Below are 20,711 nucleotides of genomic sequence, written 5' to 3' on the forward strand. Positions count from 1 at the left end.
TGAGATGACACAATAGACAGTCTACCTGACCTTTACCATTTGAATGGGGGTGAGGCCCGCAGTTACAAGTAGTCAACTTGTATACTAGATACTGCATATCTAGCACCAGAGAGAAAGGTGGTGGGACATCCATACAGGTGTCTCTGAAAACCCCACATGCAGAAAAATGAAAGCTTTTTTTTTTTCTTTTAAAGATTTTATTTATTTATTTATTTACTTATTATTTTTTTGAGAGAGAGTGCACAAGTGGGGTGGGGTGGGGTGGGGTGGGCAGAGGGAGAAGCAGATGATTCCTGGCTCGATCCCAGGACTCTGGGATCACGAACTGAGCTGCCGGCAGACGCTTAATGGACTGAGCCACCCAGGTGCCCAGGAAAGGTTTTCACCAAGTGCAGACAAGTTAAATAACTTGCCCAGGATTTCACAGCTAGGAAGTGACAAAGCTGTGATTTCATTCTGACTCCACAGGATGGGGTCGGTGGGTGGCCGGGCTGGGGTGACTGGGAGAGACTCCACAGTCTCTCTCGTAATGAAAACAGGTGAGCAAGATATCAAGATTTCCTGTAAAGTAGGCAGAGAACAAAAACATGGGTAATATACCCCTTACTACAGCTTCAAAAGTTTCTATGGCAAGAAGTGGCACATAGCTATTTATCTCCTTTGATTCTTGGATCCTGTCCGCAGATTGTCCCGCTTTGAAGTTTCCCTGGAAACCGCCCCTCCCCCCCCTTGTCTTAATACATGTGAGGAAACAACCTAGGAAGCCCTCCGGCAAATCTGAAGTCTGGTCGGTGAAGGGGCTTGGAGAAGCCCTGACATCTATTGCATTGCTCGCCTTGTTCCTAAAACAGCCGGACTGGGGATCCACCGCTGCAGCATCGAAACCGCGCCGGGGCTGGCGCTCAGACCGAAACAGGTGGAGTGCATCCCGGTCTCCGCACTGGCAGCCGCCTGGAGCCGGCACACCCCGCTTGACAGCACGCCCGCCACAACCGCGAGGCACCCGCGTGGGCGGCTCCCACCTGCCTGCCTGCTCCCTGGACCGTAACCAGGCTGAGGCGGGATGGAGGGGCGAGTGTGACTTCGGGAAAGAGTCCTGGAAGCCGGGCGGAGTTTTACTCCCGGCGTGGGAGCGGGCAGGGTGCGGGGAGCCAGAAAGCCCGCGGGCGAGCGGGCGAGCGGGCGAGCGCGCGCGGGGAGGGAGCCTCGCAAGCCCCGCGGGGTTGCAGTCCCGGCGTGGGAGCGGGCGGGGTGCCGGGCGCCAGAAAGCCCGCGGGCGAGCGGGCGAGCGGGCGAGCGCGCGCGGGGAGGGAGCCTCGCAAGCCCCGCGGGGTTGCAGTCCCTCAGGGGCAGCCGGCCGGGCGGGAGCCACCGCCGAGCTGGCGGGGCGGGCGCGCGTCACCGCCTAAGCCGGAGCCGGGGCGAGCCGCGGTGCCGCGCAGAGCCCGGGAAGTGCGGCCAGCAGCCCCGAGCGCAGCCGCGCGCCCTCCCCTCCCGGCGGACGTCGGCGGGGCGCGGGCTCGGGCTCGGGCGCCGGGGCTCGTCTAGGATGGGCCCGCGCGGGGTGCTGCTCTGCCTGCTCCCCTTGGTGCGAGCCGCCGGGCGCCCCGAGGCCCCGGCCGACGAGCCGAGCCTGGAGGCGGCCGTGGCCGTGCCCAACGCCTCGCACTTCTTCTGGAGCAACTACACCTTCTCCGACTGGCAGAACTTTGTGGGCCGGAGGCGCTACGGGGCCGAGTCCCAGAACCCCACGGTGAAAGCCCTGCTCATCGTGGCTTACTCCTTCATCATCGTCTTCTCGCTCTTCGGCAACGTCCTGGTCTGTCATGTCATCTTTAAGAACCAGCGAATGCACTCGGCCACCAGCCTCTTCATCGTCAACCTGGCCGTCGCCGACATCATGATCACGCTGCTCAACACCCCCTTCACCTTGGTGAGGCCCCGGCCCCCCGCCTGCCTCAGCGGGCGCGGCTCTGCTAACCTCGGCCCTCCACGCCCCCGCCCGTCCCGCTCCCCCGGGCCCCCCTCTCCTCCGTCCGCGGACTTCTCCTCCTCCGGTTACCCCGGGTCCGGCTGGCTGGCCTCGCCTCCCCAGCTCCTTCCCCTCTGCCCTCCTCGCTCAAGTCTCAACTCTCCCCTCTGTTCTGTCTCGCAGACTTTCTGTCCCTCTGCTCTGTCTCGCTCTCTCTTTGTGTCTTCATCTTTTTCCCTCCCTGTGACTGTCCTTCTGTCTCTCTGTTCCTCCGCCCTGTCTCTATCCTTCCCTTTCCCTCTCTTCCTGTCCTTCTCTGTGCTTTTTTCTGTCCTCTGTCTCTTTCACTTCTGTCTCATCACCTTCTGAGCCCGAGCTTCTGCAGCTGGGGGCACTGGGGTCAATGACTGGAGTGTCTGCAGTCATCCCGGAGCGAATGACCACTTCCTATTTAATATCACTGGGCACTGGGCCTATTTGATATCAAGCAGTAAATCGAAGCTCCTGGAGATGTTGGCAGATTGCTAAGTCACCCCCCATCCCCGAAATTCCAGCCCATTCAGTGCCCTCCACCGCCACCCTAGCATGCTGCTTTGTGCCACAGCTGCAACAACAAACAGTTGCAAATTGTTAACAGAAATTTAAGTGCATTTTCCTAGACCACTTATTTAAATTGTGTCTCTCTTCTGTGGTTTGACCATGAGGCTGTGGTAAGAAGTGTGTGTTGGGGAAGAGATGAAGATGAGGCAGGCTTTGGTCCCAGGACCGGGCTGGGGGCATTTGCACATGGGTGGCAGATGAGCCCCCCCCCCACAAGCCCTGGCTGCTTAGCATTAGTGGTGTCATTTCTGTCCCTCCATGACTTGGGAGTGCGGTGCTCCCAGTGGTTTGGGACTGTGAAGGTTAGGACTGAGGTTTCTGAAGCATGAGTTAACGTTTTTTCACTTTATGGAATAACCTTATTGTTATTTGAGTTATTACCAAAGCAGTATCTGTTCGTACTTCTCTCTCTCTCTGTCTCTCACACACACACACACTCAACCAGAAATAATAGACAAGCCAAAAGATGAAGGTGAACTCCCACAAGTCCATCCACCTGTGTGAACATCCTTCCAAACCTCACATTTTAAAACTACATTCTCTCTTTTGTCCTCGCTTATGAGAACATTGCATTTTGCAGATGAGGAAACTAAGGCACAGACGTTCACTCCCTTGTCCAAGGTCATTTAGCTAGTACTTAGCAGAGACAGGATAGGAATTACTTTTCTGACTCAAGTCCAGATGTCTGTCCACTAAGCCACTGAATCCGGGGGTGGCAGGTGAGGAGGGCTTCTTGGGCCATGTTAAGCTTCCACTACTCCAAACCATGGACTTTTCCTGCTCCCCGGTCAGCTTATATCTGACCGATTCCTGGCTACTCAGAATCCTCTCGTCACTAGCCAAGGACATCCCCATCCCCTTACCCCCTGTTACCTTGAAGCACAAGAGAGAGTATCTCTGGCTCCCCTTGGCTCCCCCACCCACCCCCTTGGCGTCTATGCTGATAGCCTGCAATGGAGGGGGAGGGGTGGCCTGGGCCACCCAGGATGAGAACTGGCCCCAGGGCACGGCCCCTGGGCTGCTCTGCCCAGAGCAGGATGCAAAATTAAATCTTCAGCAGACACAGGGGGGTGGAGGAGAGAAGCCATGGACCCCGGGCTAGACTAACTGAAACCTGACATGTCCTGCCTTGGATGATCTCTTGCAAGAGAGGAAGTGGCAGGGTCCTGAGAACCCAGAATGCCTTCGAGGTAATCCAGCGCAGCTTGGCCTTGAACCTGACCAGTGTAACTGCCCCAGTCTAAACACTTGTCAGAGCTTACAAGGTGCTGGCAAGCAGGGAGGATGAAAGGGTTGGGGGGAGGGTCTTCTGAGGTAAGGCATCCTGTCTTCCAGCTATTTGGTAACAATGTTTTTCCTCCCTGGTTTCCTTTCCTGTCCACTTTACTCATGTCGGCTCTAAGTCGTTGAGAGAAATGCAAACAGTACTTGCAGTTCCCATGGCAGAGGCAGACACAGAGTGCGATGGAGCCTGGAGGAGAGAATCATTTATTCGGTCCTGCCAGAGTCCCAGGAGAGGGTCAAAGGAGACTGTACAAAGACCGTGACATTTCAAAGGCGACTGGAGGGGCAGGAGTTTCCCAGGTTGAGGTGAGGGCTCCATGCAGGTAGAGGAAAGGGGAGATCAAAGGCAAAGGGCATCAAGGCTCATGGTGTGTCTGGGGGGTTGTTGAATGGCTCAATGGAGCTGGAACAGTGAGGTAGGAAGCACAGTGGGGGGTGTGCTGCGTGGGGGTGTGGGTAGCTGGAGACAAGCAGAGATGGGCCAGAAGGGAAGACTGAGGCCAGCTTGTGAGTGGGCCTGGGAACTCCGGAGGCATCTGGCTCTGGGGCCAGATGATGTGAGGGGCCAGGATGATGTGAAGCAGGAAGGTGACAATAATCTGATTTTTAGTTAAGAAAATACCATCAGCAGTGTGAAGGCTGAATGGCAACTGGGACAAGACTGGAGGACAGGGGAAGCTGCTAGGAGGCTGTAAAAGGTCCAGGCGAGAAATGATGGGGCACTCCATGAGGGCCACGGCCTTGGGACTGGAGAAGAGGAAATGGATCTGAAAGCCATTGAGAGGCAGCCCTGGTTGGCTCTGTAATGTATGGAATGTGGGAGGTGAGAAGTAGGAGTTGCTAAAGATGTCTAGCTGCATAATGTTAATGGACTGCTCGGAAGCCTCATAAGGCTGCTACCTGCCAACCGCACAGGGAGTAAAGCTACGGTCTACTGTCCTAGTGTCATAATCTGGCCACACTCGTCGTCCCTCATGACTCTTCCATACGCTCCCACTAGCCGTCCCACTGCTTATTCCTCAAACAGGGCCTGGGATTTCTGCCTCAGTGCCAAGCCCTTTGTTCATACCGCCACGGGTAGGAGGCCTCCTTATTCCTTAAAGCTCATCCCAGGTATCTCATATGTCATAAGGAGGGTACTTAATGGTGTTAAGTGCTTCCTCTGTACGAAGCACTGCTCTACCTTCTTTTCGCGTGTTACCTCTTGTTTGATTTTCCTAACAACGGTTAGCGCATTTTACCCACAGGACAGTGAAGCCTGTAAAGCCTAAGAGCCTTGCCCCAGGTGACAGTCGTAAGAGGCAAATACTCTGCTATAAATCACTACATGATATTCTTTCTGTCCAGCTGACTTGCTTGGTGTCTTTCTGTATCATTTTTCCTCTCTACCTCAGCCCCCTCCCACCCTGCCTTGTGGCCCTGAGGCCTCTGTCCCGGCCTTCTGTAGGGCACTGAATACTTTCCTCCTTGCATCCTGAGATACCTGAGTCCTCTCGCCAGACTCCTTCAGAATCAGCGCTTAATCTTTCTCGGGCATGGGGCATCACTCAGGAACGGCTCGAGTGCTGAGGGAGTGAGCAGGCAGCCATGGGTGATGTGGGATGAGGCCTAGGCCTGCTCCTAGGGCCCCATGCAGTCCTGGAGCTTGTCTTCTCCCTGCCCTGCCCACCCCTCTCCAGGCTCCTCGGTCCCCTTCCCAGATGAAATTGCAAGATTTGCTTAGTCAACATTAGAGAACACAGCCCCTACGCTGTGTTGTGATTTTTCAGATGTGTCTCTCCCATTAAGTCTGAACTCATGTGGGCTAAGAATGGATTTTATTGTTACCAGAAAAATAGCTACTATTTATTTCTAATAATACCTTTCTACCAATCTGCCAGACATGGAATTCTACCCTTTGTAGACTTTTTAAAACCTAATCCTTACAATAAGCCTACAAGGTAGAGATTTTTAAGTCTCGTTTTGCAAATAAGGAAACTGAGGTTCAGAGAGATTTTATAGCTCACCCAAGGTCACACAGCTAGAAACTAGTAGAGGCTGCAAGTCCAAGTCCAAAGCCCATGGATTCCCACGCTCTCCTGGCACCTAAGAGGGCTTAGCCCCAGCGATATGATCAGGTTTTGTTGAATCGAGTGATTGAAAATCGGTCATGCCAGAGAAGATCATGTGTGACGCACAGTTGAGCAGTGTAGAATGGAAGAAGGGAGGGGCTTGGAAGAAGCCTCCTGAGGGATGCTCCTCAGAGGCCACAGGGGGTGGGTGTCAGAGTCAAGGCTTGTTTGTCTTCTGACCTCTGTGGGCTGGTTTCCAGGTCCGCTTTGTGAACAGCACATGGGTGTTCGGGAAGGGCATGTGCCATGTCAGCCGCTTTGCCCAGTACTGCTCACTGCATGTCTCAGCACTGACGCTGACGGCCATTGCTGTTGACCGCCACCAGGTGAGGGCACTTACCCCCAACACCCCGTCCTTCCCCCTCTGGCTTTGCTTCTCAGGGAACTGCAGGGCCCCTCACGACAGTGTTTTAGCACATTTTTCAATAAGTGTATTTGTCCTCTTATTGACCAGTATGAGCCCTTAGACCTGGCATTTTAAAACACATGTGCTAAGTGCTACAAAAAAATCATTATTCCCAATTTGTTGTTCCTTCAAAGGGTCATTGCTTCCATTTTGTGCCTCAGAAATTAATGAGCTTGTTTTGGGGGTTGAAAAGCAAACCTGAAAGTCACACATGAGAAGAGATTGGCAAATCATTGCAGGGCAGAGACAAGGGAGATGGATATTCCCTGGTCCCAGTTGTTGAGGAGGAAGACAAGCTAGGGTGTCCAGGTGGCAGGAGCAGGCCTCAGGGTAGGGCAGGAAGGCCCTCCTCACTGTCCTGCCCCATCAGACGCACATGGGTGGATATGGTAAAGGAAACCAAAGAGGGCCTGGGGTTGCCTATCCTGGAGGAGGATGGCTCCATGGCAAGCACCTCACACACGCTAACCCAGTAAATCCATGTTGCATCCTTAGGTCTGTGCTGAATCAAGGAGTGGAAGCTAAGGAAAGTACATGGGTAGCTTTCCCAAGATCACCTGCCTGGTGAATGATGAAGCTAGGATTAGCACTGAGGTCTGTCTGGCTTCAAGCCTCTGCTCTGATCACTAGACCACCCTATTCTGAGAAGGCTCAGAGGCACCTACAAGGCCAATATCATAAGGACCATCAGGACAAAGAGAGGGTAGGATTTATTCTGAGTAGCTCCAAGAGGTACAAAGACCAAGGGAGAGGAGGCTTCAAAGATGCAGATTCAAAGATGTAGCTCAGTGTGAGAAAGAATTTTCTAACAGATCAAAGCTGCCTGGGGAGGTAATGAGTTTCATTTCACTGGCCATTTTTAAGCAAGGGCTATGTGACACTTGATAAGGATGTTTTAGAGGACATTCATCATCTGGTAGGGAATTGGGCTTGGCAAACTATGATTTTTCTTTAGCCCTGAAATGCCATCATTTTGGCATTTATATTGCAGATGCTTTGGGCAAAGTCTGAAAAGGCGGCATACAAATATTTTTCTGCCTTTTCTTAACCTTCTTCCCTAATTCAACAAGAGGGACTCTGAATTGCCTTTACCTGGCCCATGCTTACCCCCATTTAACAGAGCTAAGCGACAGTTGACCCTTGGGCCAAAGGTGGGTCGGTCTGAGGAGCAAGGGGATAAGTCTTGCCCACATTGACCACGTTGCTGTGACATAAACCCCAAATATGGGACCTTGTCCCAAAGCCAGTAAAATCTGTTGAGTGATGTCCGGGGCCTCTGATCCAGGCTCTCACTTCCTTCAGCAACTGAACAACGGGAGAGCGTGAGGGGCAAAGATGACAAAATCCAGAAGGGGGATGTGCTAAGCAGCTTCTAAAGCCTAGTCACTTCCTCCCATTAAACCTAGAAAAAAGCTGGAGAAAAATTTGGGGGGACCCAGCCAGAATGTCCACTGTGTCCTGGGATGACATCCTCAGGTGGTGGCAGCTCTTTATGACCTCTCCCCCTGACCTTGGATTCACCTGTCTCAGGATGCCTTTATCAAGAAATAATGCCCCTAGTCTTAAAACGAGGATGCCATGAAATCCCCAAGTCTTGATTTAAACCTGTTAGGAGAATGCATTGTCATACTGTAGCAATTCCGGGATGCTTTTTCAGCCCAAAGCTTGCAACACGGGCTTTACCAGAGGCGTGGGAAAACCGGACCCCACTGCAATTTTAGCAATAAATGCAATAGTTTAAATAAAGAAAGAAAGAATTCTATCACCAGTGTTGTGACTCCCCAGATAAATGTCATTTTAACTTCCCATGACAGGTGGGGAGAGTCTCCTCTCCACATTTGTCACCTCAGACCCTCTCAGAGCCCTCCGTAACCTAAGGGGTGCAGAATCCTGGGGGGCGGGGCCCGATCAGATCCCAAGATGGAGCCCAACCGTGGTTTGCCCCCTGCTGGCCTTGTGGGTGTCACGCAAGCAGACCTACTCCGCCCCTGCCCCGTCTCCTCACTGACCCCTGGTTCTGCCACATATGAGCTGCAAGAGGCCTCTGAGCTGCCTGGAGTCTCTGAGCCCGGAGGACGTCCTGGAGGGGGGCGGTGGGGGTGGGGCAGCCCAGGGGCTCCATCCTGAATGAAGGGGTGCCTCTTTATAAATAGGCCCCACCTGCCTACCTGCCACACAGGAGCTGCGTCGTGGGGATTCCTTCTGCTTCTGAACTGCTTCAGCCAGTGGTGCACACCTTGCTTGTTTTCCAGGTCATCATGCATCCGTTAAAACCCCGGATCTCCATCACAAAAGGCGTCATCTACATCACAGTTATCTGGACCATGGCCACGTTCTTTTCGCTCCCACACGCCATCTGCCAGAAATTATTTACCTTCAAGTACAGGTGAGTTGACTAGTAAGGGGTAGCCTGGGGCCTCCCAGGCCCTTGAGGGAGGGAAGTCGGAGCCCCCTCTGCCTCCGAGTTACCCAGTGCTCGCAGCACCTGGCTGTTCCTTCCGTCTCTCTCCCGTTCCCTTGCCCCCAAGCCCCGGGGCCTATCTGCCACATTCCTTCCGCTCTTTCTCCGCTTTTCCTCTCAACCACTTTAGCTCCCTGCTTGTCCTCTACCCACTTTGTCTGCCAGGTCAAGGCAGGAGTGAGCAGCAGCTTTCACCAGGAACACGTACTTACACGGCACCCAGACCGAGATTCAAAATCGCGCAGGCCTTCTGCAAAGTGGCAATGTTCAAATTCCGTTGCCCGGCCTGCTAACAGAACATGCCCGTGTCGGTGTGTCCGAGGCACGAAGCTCCACTTTCCCCTACCTCCCTTTCAGGCTTCTTTGTCATATGCTCTCACAGAATGAGAATTTCTTTCAAAGCACTTCATGTTTTTTTTAAATTTAAACGCTTGTGTGTACTACTAGTTCATCGAAAGTGCTCTCCCCAGCTAGACTATGAGGCTGGGGAGAGTTGGCGCCATTTCTGATTCTGCTACGTTGGTGTCCCCGAGCACCTAACTTACTCTCTCCACATAACAAGCCCTCAATCCATAATTACTTACTTACTGAATAAATGAATGGATGAACGAATGAGCTTCGAGTGATTTTCATCAGTTCACAATTGTTTTCTATGAGGTTCCTTAGAAACAGACCCTGAGATACGGATCAGGCTTTGTGATTTTAAGGAAGTGCTCCCAGGGGTCATGGCTGAGGGAGTGAGGAGGCAGGATAGCAAGGGAAGGGGGTCCAAGGGAAGGGGCAGTTCAGGGGTTGGAGGGGTGTCAGAGGTGGCTACAGCCAGTTGCGTGGGGGGCTCTAGAGCAGAGATAACAGAGTTTGCGCAGCCTTGAGGCAAGGGAGCTGGGCTTTCATATTCCAGGTTTCCCTGGGGAAAATGGAAACTCCCAGCCCCTTTTGGCTTTTAGGGGATCTGTAGGAAATGATTTCAGTGGCCCCTGAAGCTAGGCACCTACAAGATTGGCCGGGGGGCTAGAGGCCTGCCACTCCACATCAGTGAAGGGGATCGGAGGGGATCGAGGGGGTGCAGTGCTGGTGTGTCCCACAGTAGCCATGTACTGCTCGTCCTGAACCGTGCACTTAAAAACACACATTTCTGTGACACAGGCAGGGTCAAGAGACTAAGCTCTGAAGGCCGGTTACAGCGACATTTGACCCTTGAACAACACTCATTTGAATGGTGTGGGTCGACTTCTGTGTGGATTTTTGCAGTTAATACAGCCCAGCACTGTAAATGTATTTTCTCTTCCTTCTGATTTTAATAACATTCTTTTTTCCTTACTTTATTGGAAGAATACAAGTATATAATACATATACAAAATATGTGTTAATCAACCATTTATGTTTTCAGTGTGGCTTCCGGTGACTAGTAGGTGATTGGTAGTTAAATTTGAGGGGAGTCAAAAGTCATCCATGGGTTTTCAGCTGTGCAGGGGTCAGTACCCCTAACCTCTATGTTGCTCAAGGGTCAACTGTAATTTATAAGGGCTCCCTCCCCAAATTCTGCAATATTGAAATGAATCACATATCTAAATCCCCTAGCACTCAGATTCCCATCTGCCTTCACACATGGGGAGCTGGGGTTTTTTCTCCTGCTAATAAAAGCAAAGAGCATTCTCTCTCTTTCAGTAGTGATGGCCACCAGCACATATAACAAGAGCAACAAGCTCCGTGGTGTGAGGAGAAAACAGCCATTTTGAGTTGTTGCTCAGACGTTTTATAATACGACAACCCCATTCACACCACAGTCTGGACATTTAGATTAGGACACAGGGTTAGGATTCCCCCACCACAAGTGCCTGCCTTGTTTTTCCCGGGTCACCTTTTAAAAGGACCACTCAGAGTTGAGGCTGTGAAAAATTAGTGACCACTGCCCCAACCACCTTCCACGCAAGAGGTGCTTGCAACCCTGCTCTCTGTCTCCTGCTTGCTCATGCCCCGGGACAGAGGACTGCCCTTCCCCCAGCTCCTTGTGCCTCCACTCTGGGATTTGTAAGGAATAAATCTTGGGACTTTGTTTCCTTTGTGTGAGTGTATTGAAACTGAGCCTTCCATCAAAATGGCCCTTGGGTTTTCACTTCCCCAAAGTGGGAGCTTGGATGCCAAGGGAGGTACTTACCAACCCTGCCTGCGGGCTCAGGCCTCCTCATTCAGCAGGTCTTCATCTGCAGAGTCTTAACACACCAGCTCTGGGGGCTCCTCAAAGAGGAGCCGGGTGCATTCTATAGAAAATAAATACTTGTTATATGAATGGCTGAAGGTATGTTAGTTCAGGCTTTCCCACTCACATTCTTAAGACCCATCATTTCTTTGCCCCACTCCTTAATTCCCTTCTGGAATGGGAGTGGGTAGTAACATGAGGAATTCCAAGATTTCCTGAGCACATTGTGCTCTCAGGTTGAGTTAGTTCTAAGACTAGGAATACCAGTGTTGCATTCATTCATTGAACAAATATTTACCGGGTCTCTGTTATAGGCCAAGAATAATATAAGGTTAAGAGGACACAGAGAGAGCAGGTGTTTTCCTTATCTTTACAGAACTCCCAACCTATTGGAGAGCCAGAAATATATCAAATAATTACACTATAGCAAAAATGCTCTGAGGGATGTGCCCAATGGGGAGAAAGGCCAGTGCTTCTTGGGATGAGGCCTTTGCACACTAATGGCACACCCTCCTCTTTCTCTCTCTCTGCCTCTCTCTGTTTCTCTGTCTCTGTCTCTCCCTCTCTCCCCTGCCACCAGTGAGGACATTGTCCGCTCCCTGTGCCTGCCAGACTTCCCTGAGCCAGCTGACCTCTTCTGGAAGTACCTGGACTTGGCCACCTTCATCCTGCTGTACATCCTCCCCCTCCTCATCATCTCCGTGGCCTACGCCCGCGTGGCCAAGAAGCTGTGGTTGTGCAACACAATTGGGGATGTGACCACAGAACAGTACCTGGCCCTACGGCGTAAGAAGAAGAAGACCATCAAGATGCTGATGCTGGTGGTGGTCCTCTTTGCCCTCTGCTGGTTCCCGCTCAACTGCTATGTCCTCCTCCTGTCCAGCAAGGTCATCCACACCAACAATGCCCTCTACTTCGCCTTCCACTGGTTTGCCATGAGCAGCACTTGCTACAACCCCTTCATCTACTGCTGGCTCAACGAGAACTTCAGGGTTGAGCTGAAGGCATTACTGAGCATGTGCCAAAGGCTGCCTAAGCCCCAGGAGGAAAGGCCACCCTCCCCAGTTCCTTCCTTCAGGGTGGCCTGGACAGAGAAGAGCAATGGCCGGAGGGCTCCACTAGCCAACAACCTCCTGCCCTCCTCCCAACTCCAGTCTGGGAAGACAGACCTGTCTTCTGTGGAGCCCATTGTGGCAGTGAGTTAGGGGGGGGTTAGCGGGGGGGGCGGCGGGGGGAGAGGCAGAGGGAGGGCTGTCTCCAGCTGAGGTTGGGAAAGGGCCTGAGGACAGAGCCTGGAAAAAAGCCTGTCCTCTCACACATGACCTTCACAGTGCTTGAAACAAGGTCCTACAGAAGCCATGGGACCCTTGATTTCCTAGGAAATGCTGTCTAGCCTCCTCCCCCATTTGATGTGAAAACTAAAAGACAACTACCAATTAGACACATGTTTATGAATTTCTGTCTAAGAAATGCTGCGAGGCATATCACCCTGGTTCCCTGAGCCAGAGAACCCAGGACAGCTTCAGCCCACATGAGGGCTGAGTCAGCCCTCTGCCTAACAACCCTCCCTGCCACCAAACATTCATAAAGAACACCTGAGTCATCTTGGGGATGTGGCTGACCCAGATGCAACAAACTCTACTTGAACAAGATTCACTGGCCAGTGAAAGGTGAGTGAGCCACAGCTGACACGGAGGGGGTTTTTTTGCCTCACTTTCTGAAGTCCTGGGCCAGGATGAATCACAATAGTGTGGCGGCTGGCTGGATAGATGACAAGAAAGGACCAATTCAGTTCCCTTAAAACAATGAGGAATTATTGAGTTCTCTTAAAGAGGAATTATTATTAAAACTTGGGAAAATTTAGAAAAGCACAAAGAAGAGAACAAAAATCACCCCCTTCTGTCACCAGTGGTGATGAGTTTTGTTAATATGCTGTGGATTTATTTGCAACTTTTTCCTTTGTGTGCATGTGTGTGCACACTCTTCCTCCCATTCTGAATTACACTTTTCCACATAGAGATAAGCAAGAAACAGGGCATAACAGAGAACTTCTGAGCACTTCTTCCAGGAGTAGTGTACACCAGAAGAGGTGGGAGAGGAACCCAAGGAGAAGGCTGTCATGGAGCCAACAGACTGCCCTCATCTCATAACCAGTGGTAGGAAAGGTCTGGATGAAGTCCCTCTTCTCCAATGGCAGCCATCATGACGAGCCGGGGAACAAAACTCATTCAGGAGGCATAATTCCTTCTCTCCTGCCCTCACATGGAACAAGAGGTGGTAAAATGTTGCCTTGCCTTTACAGGAGATGATGGAGCAGGCTCTCCAACATGCCAGAAATAATTGCACTTAGACACTTCAAAGCCTCCCAAGCTGTCTAGACAGGCCACTCCTCTGTGTTGTCTGAATAATAAGGCTTCTTCACGCCAGTTCCCCAAAGACGACTCACTTGTCAACATCACCCAGCTCACATGTCACCTTCAGAAACCTATGACATCGTCATAGCCCTTAAGGACCCAACATGTCAGAGAAATCTCATTCCAGAGACTGAGTGTTTTCATCACCTTCTGTCTGGTCCTGAGTGACTCACTGTGTCACCCAGGAGACAGAGGCAGAATAGAACTTAATTCACCCACCCTAAACAATTGCCAATCTCACACTGATTTGGGGTTTTTTTCTAGCACCAGACAGATCTTGAAAGCCAACATGGATATGGAGCTGAGTGGAAGGCTGAGGTCTGGGGAGAAGGGCTTTGTCCAAGGTTCACTTAGATCTCTTGACTATTCACTGAAGTTGGAGTTGACCTTGGTCACATCATCTGCTTTCCTATAATGAACTATTTATGAGAATGTTTGAAATGTTTGACTTTCACGGGACAGAGAGGCTTCTAAGCCCATAGGGATCCCAAGAGGGATTTTCCAGGCCAAATGGCTTCCAGGCCTGTGCCTACTGTCTCTGTGGCGTCAAGAAGTAGCTCATTGTTTCATCTTAATGCTGCCACGGAAATTCTTTGAACCAGACAGAGAACAGACAGGACTACAAATAGTTTGTCCTACTCTAGAATCATGGGAAAAGTGAAGCTTTTCCTTGCTGAGGGCATCTGGAAATACTGCAAAGTCACAGGAGACCCCACAGGTGGCCCATTAGGTCTAGGTGTCCTGTCAGCACCTTGTCTCCCCCATTCCCCTTATTCTCTGTGTGCCTCAGAGCCAAAAGCAATTTGTATCTGTGAATGTGAAAGTTGTTAAACTTGAGTCTTTCCAGTGTGTCATAGTGAGTACTTTATTATCAATGCTCCAGTCTCAATAAAATATATCTTGGATGCATGGACTATGCTTCTTGGACTTCTGATTAAACCACAGTTTGTAACCTTTAAAATGGGGGTCCATGTGGATCACAAAGAGAGCATGAAGACCATCTGTCCACACCCCTGTGTGTTACAACTGAGGAAGCACAAACATGCTTTTGGGGAGGGTAAATGGCCAGCTGGAAACCTCTGATCTCAGTCTAGTTCTTCCATTGAGCTGGCTGCCACGTCCCCACTTTTGTGAGGACCCAGGACTCCACCCGTGAGTCGTTGGTGATTTGGGAGGAGACAGAGCTGCCACTGGAGCCTTGGGACTGGATTCCTCACCCACAGTGTGCAATGGATGCCACATTCCTGTGTTGGCCAGGATTTCTGCCCCATTGGGCCTGGGGTCCCCTTGTCCTACCAGGTAAGCTGGGTAGGTATACAGAGTTACTCTGATGCCACACAGGGCCCAGGAAATCAGTGTCACACGATTTCATGGAAGGTTGTATATAGGGGTCATTTACTGAGCCTAGGGGAAGACTTGAAAGAAAAAGGAAAGGCATAGGAAAAGGAGAAGGGTAATAAGGTTTGCTGACACCTAATATGAGAGATACTATGCTAAATGCTTCTCAGCTCACGATCTCATTCACCCTCACAGCCGTCCTCCAGGGTGGGTATTACCATTTCTGCATTGCAGTTGAGACTGAGGCTTAGCTATAGAGCACACAGCAAAACTGGGGAAATGCTACCTTCTTGGAAATTAGATTTTGAGAAGGCAGGTAGAGAAAGAATCTTGATTTGTTTTTAATTCAACGTTCTACAAATTTCCTTGATTGTGAGACACTTTTGGGGTAAAACCTGTTAACCATCCTAAAAATGAGTTCTTGAGTTACATGTTTTGGGAAATGCATGACTAGGTAGACCCCGTGGCCAATGAGTCCATGGCTCTAGTACAGTAGAACTCAATTCTGGTTAGAAACATCTTCCGAACAGACTGTAAGTGACTTCCAGATTGCTGGTGCCCTGCTTGACTGACCATGGTATGTTGCCAAGGCAAACAGTTGTCTTTTAGCAAGCCTGGGCCTCGGGGTCCTCAGATGGCACAGGCAGAACTCAACTAAACCCTTACTGCTCCAAACTGGTGTGACATGCAGGCCTCAGGGCCTTTGTGCTGCTGTCCAAGGTACAGGCTCTAGGATAATAGGCATGCCAGAGTTTTGGGGGCCAAGGGCAAATCTGGAAGATGTCAGGGGAACATCGACTGGGGAAACAAACTTGTCTTAGAGTGTTGCCTGTAGGTGGTAGAAGATGCTCATAGTGCTGAGTTGAGGTCATTAGCATCTTGCTTTGGCATCTCTGTGCACCCGCCCCCACCATTCTCTTTCATTTCAAGGAGTAGCTAGAGAGGGAACAAATAAAGTATGTGCAATGCTGGATGGCACTTAAAAAATATTCTAATGGTATTTAATGTGAGAAAGCCCTGAGTTCACTCTCCTTTCTGAGACTTTGTAGCCTCTCTTGCTGAGAATAAGCTATTTGCTGCTTTGTGGGTACAAAGTGGTTGATATTAATAGCTCCTTCTCTCCTCCTGTTTCTAGTCTAGCAGGAACCTTACCCTCAGACTGGTCATGGATTGAAAGTGCTCAGATTAAATGTGAGGAAGGCAAAGGAATCATGATCACAGGATTTAGGATATTGGTTACTTGAGATGGAGAAGAAGGGGTTAGGGTGATAAATAATTGTCAAGGTTCTAGCTTTTGTTTGGGGCAACATTAAGAGTGAGGTATAAACCAAGGATTATGATTAATTCAGTTCTGTGCCTCTGTAGTCTATAAATAAACAAACAAGTAAACCAATAAAAATGGAGTCTAAGCCTTTATTTTTCTTCCCTGTATGCTTCCAATCAAGTTACTTCTATGTCTGTATTATTAAAACATGCAAATAGAGTTCACTTCCAAGACAAGTAGGGTATGACAATTTTATTTGTTTTTACGAACAGCCTTGCTCTTCTGGAGTTAAAACTTCCTCTTTGTTTCTTGGCTTAGTTTTCTATGTCACTATCACTAATTCCTCCCCAATTTTTTGGAAGAGTTAAAAACCCCTTTGTGACCTGACCACGCACATAGAGTGTCTGCCATCGCCCCTCCCCCGCACCTCCTGGGCTGTCAGCTGCTCCTCCCCAGGCTGGCAGAGCTTTCTGTCTGCAGAACACCTGCTTTCCCAGGATCCCCGTTCTCCTCTACCCAGTGGCTAGGTCTTGCAGTTTCCTAGATACCTGTTTTCCTCTTTTTTTAAATTTACTCCTTTATTTTGGAAGACCACATTCTCTAGCAGTTGCCCAAGAAAAGGTACATAGAAACTAACTGAATTTTGAAAACATTTCTATTAGTTTTCTATTGCTGCCATAACAAATTCCCACAGTCTTAGTGGCTTAAACAGCACAAATTTATTATCTTACACTTCTGTAGGTAGGTCAGAATCTGACACAGGTCTCCTGGGGCTAAAGTTAAGGTGTCTTCAGGGTTGCACTCCTTTCTGTAGGCTCTGGGTTGGATCCATTTCCATGTCTTTTCCAGCTTCTAGAGACCACCCCCCCCTCCACACACACATTCCTTAGATCATGGAGTGCTTCGTCCATGTTAAAAGCCAGCAACATGGTATCTCCCTGACCTTCTAAAGTCACAGTTCCTTCTCTCTTCTTCTGCCTATACCCTCCACTTTTCAAAGGTGATTACAAGGATGTAATTTGTGAACCTTTGTGATTACATTGTGTCCACCTGAATAATCCAGGATAATCTTCCAATTTTAAAATCAGTGACTAGCAACCAAAATTCCATCTGCAACCTTAATTCTCCTTTGCCTGAGCATATTCATACGTTCTGGGAATCAGGAGGTGGGAGGCCATTATTCTGCCTACCAGCATTGCTCATCTACTTTCCAGCACTTCTGCTGAGAAATTGGATGCTTTTCTGATTCCTAGTCCTGTGTATGTGACCTGATGATCTATTTTAGGTAGAGGTCAAGCAGGTGAGTTGAATGGCTTTAGTAAGAATCATTACCTCTGCACCTGAAGTATTTAATATTGGCACAAACCTCTGTGATTCCTTCCCAGAGATGACATTGCTTTTGGCTTGTATTTGCACTGGGAGGAGGAGCTTCTGGGGGCTTCCATTTGATACTACTGTAACTGACCTCATGTGTAGATTCTGTTGGTTGCTAAGTATTCCAACTCTACACTTAGAAACTCAGGAATTAGCCACAGAATAGACCCAGGGACCCCATATGAGTGGGACAAAAGCCAAAATTCCATTTATCACTTGACCTCTACAAGACCTTACTCTCACCTATGGACCACAATGACTTTTTTCATCTCTAAGAATTGGTGTGAACAAAAAGTCAGTCCAGTTATCCCCAAATTGGTCATCCCATAAGCCCATTTGGAGAAGCTGATTGGGAGAGCTATAGCACTTACTGTGATACTGTCATAGTCTTTTCTTTATTCAAGGGGTCCATGATCTGTACACTAACTTGGGTATGGAAATTAAATGAGGGGCTCTGAATTTCAAATGTGGTAGCTAAAGTTAGGTCTCCATTTGCCAGACCTATGGGTTTTTGTTTTGTTTTGTTTTACAAATCAAGTAGTATCTTAGTAGAATGTCCTTCAATTCATTCAAGGTCCCTGTGATAATTGAGTCACTATGAAGTTCCTGTGGGCCAAATAATTGATTAATGAGCTGACCCTGCTGATTGTCATAGTAACCATACCCTCTGTGCCACTAGAGATGAGTACTGCTACTTGGCTTCTGCCACCTCAGAATCCAATCCCATCAACCTCACTCACATTAGGAAGTCCATTTCAAAGACAGCTTCTTCACATTCATTTTTGATGCATGGAAAAAATCCACTCTAGCACTTTTACATATGTCTGCATTTCTCTCACTAGTGTGTTTCTCTATGCCTTGGAAAGGTCTGGGTCCTCTCAGAGGACATATTTAAGGGTGAATGCATGGGTCATACCTAATAAATCCACTGCACTATTCCTATTTCTCAACGTCTTTGCATTACTTCTCCTAACTTCTAAAAGAATTTATGACATCTCAAGCTCATTGGGCATAGACCAGTACTGAGTCCAGAGACAATAGAAACCTAGCAGATCATTAAATTAATTATAAAATTATTATTGCTTATTAAATTAGTTAAAACCATTCTCAAAACCCCAAATAGCTAAAATAATCTTGAAAAAAGAAGAATAAAGTTGGAGGTTTCATTTCACACTTCATGATTTCAAAACTTACTATAAAGTTATGGTGATCAAAACCGTGTGATAACTGGCAAAAAGACAGCTCTAGAGACCAATGGAATAGAATAGAAAGCCCAGAAATAAACCCTCACATATAAGGTCAAATGATTTTCAACCAGGGTGCAAAGACCAATGGGGGAAAGGAGACTTTTTAATAAATGATGTTAGGTGAATTGGATATCCATATGCAAAAGAATGAAGTTGGACCCTCACCTCATACTGTATACAAAAATCAATGCAATATGGATCAAAGGCCTAAATATAAGAGCTAAAACTATGAAACTCTTAGAAAAAAACATAGGGAAAAAAATCTTCATGACATTTGACTTCACAGTGATTTCTTAGGACACAACAGCACAGGCAACAAAAGTAAAAATAGATAAATCTGACTACATCAAAATTTAAAACTTCTGTGCATCAAAGGAAACAGTCAACAGAGTGAAAATGCAACCTATGCAATGGGGGAAAATAATTGCAAATCAAATATCTGATGAGGAGCTTACAGTCAATATATAAAGAACTCCTACAATTCAACAACAACAAAACAATCCAATTAAAAATGGGCAAAGGAGAGGTGCCTGGGTGGCTCAGTCGGTTAAGCTTCTGCCTTCTGCTCAGGTCATGATCCCAGGGTCCTGGGATCAAGGCATGGGTCGGGCTCCCTGTTCATCGGGGAGCCTGCTTCTCCCTCTCCCTCTGCCAGTACCTCTGCTTGTGCTCTCTCTCGCTCTCTTTCTCAAATAAATAAATAATCTTTTTAAAAAATGGGCAAATGATTAGCATAGACATTACTCCAGAGAAAATATACCAAGAAACATATGAAAAGATGCTCAACATCAGAAATCATTAGGGAGATGCAAATCTAAGTCACAGTGAGATACTACACATTAGGATGGCTAGTATCAAAAAACCAGAAAATAATCAATTTGGAGAGAATGTGGGGAAATTGGAACTTTTATACATGGTTGATGGAAATGTAAAAGGGAACAGCTACTAGGGAAAATAGTAGGAGAATTCCTCAAAAAAATTAAAAATAGAATTGCCATGTGATTCAGAGATTCCACTTTTGGTTGTAAACCCAAAGGATTTGAAAGTAGAGTCTTGAAGAGATATTTGTACACCCAACTTCATAGCAGCATTATTCACAAGCTAGAAGGTGGAAGCAACTCAAGTGTCCCTCAGTCTATGAATGGATAAACAAAATGTGTATATATACACACACCGGAATATTATTCAGCCTTAAAAAGGAAGGAAATTCTGACACATGCGACAACATGGATGAACCTTGAGGACATTATGCTCTGTGAAATTAGCCAGTAACAAAAACACAAATATTGTATGATTTTACTTATATGAGGTACCTAGAGTAATCAAATACGCAGAAACAGAAAGTAAAACAGAAAGTAAAATGGTGGTTTTCAGGGACTGGGGGAGGAAAGAAGATGGAATTGCTTAATGGGTATAGAGTTTGGGGTTCTGCAAGATGAAGAGTTTAGGAGATTAGTTGCACAACAATATAAATTTATTTAACACTACTGAACTGTACACTTAAAAATGATTAAGATGGTAAACATCACTTGCCGTGGTAAAAAGAACCATGTGCTCTTTTTTTTGGTCTTATTTTATTTAAAAAAATGGTTACGATGATAAATATTTGTATTTATAAATAAATAAATATATATATTTTAGAATATCATCATAACATCATATAAATTTTATATGCATTTTAACCACAATTTTAAAAATTTTCTCTTTTTTCTAAAAGATTTTATTATTTAACAGAGAGAGAGAGCATGCGTGCATGCGGGCATGCACAAGCAAGGGGAGGGGCAGGCAGAGGGAGAAGCAGGCTTCTGGCTGAGCAAGGAGCCCGATACAGGACTGGGTCCCAGGACCCTGGGATCATAAGATCATGACCCGAGCTGAAGGCAGATGCTTAACAGACTGAGCCACCCAGGCAGCCCTTAACCACAATTTAAAAAAAAAAGAATGTAAACTGCATATCAAAACCAAAAAGCTATTCTCAGCAGCCCAAACTTAACCCACTGATTCCAGAATCTCTGGTGTGTTTTCCCAGTTTGATAAATT

At 48.2% G+C, this 20,711-nt stretch overlaps 1 protein-coding gene across 2 annotated transcripts; it reads left to right on the forward strand.

Annotated features, from left to right (window-relative positions):
- The first annotated feature begins 1,350 nt into the window (after positions 1–1,350).
- On the forward strand, positions 1,351–14,353 carry GPR83 (G protein-coupled receptor 83). Of its 2 annotated transcripts, XM_025894027.2 has the most exons (4): positions 1,351–1,933; positions 6,168–6,293; positions 8,626–8,759; positions 11,615–14,353. In XM_025894027.2, the coding sequence occupies exons 1-4, from the start codon at positions 1,550–1,552 to the stop codon at positions 12,237–12,239; spliced, it is 1,269 nt and encodes a 422-aa protein (XP_025749812.1). In that variant the 5' UTR covers positions 1,351–1,549; the 3' UTR covers positions 12,240–14,353. The 2 variants fall into 2 exon arrangements, with proteins under 2 accessions (XP_025749812.1, XP_073743238.1); XM_073887137.1 differs by lacking the exon at positions 6,168–6,293.
- Positions 14,354–20,711: the final 6,358 nt, after the last annotated feature.

This window comes from Callorhinus ursinus, unplaced genomic scaffold (assembly GCF_003265705.2).
Source record: "Callorhinus ursinus isolate GAN/ISIS: 27379988/994484 unplaced genomic scaffold, GSC_fseal_2.0 scaffold76, whole genome shotgun sequence".
Lineage (NCBI taxonomy): Eukaryota > Metazoa > Chordata > Mammalia > Carnivora > Otariidae > Callorhinus > Callorhinus ursinus.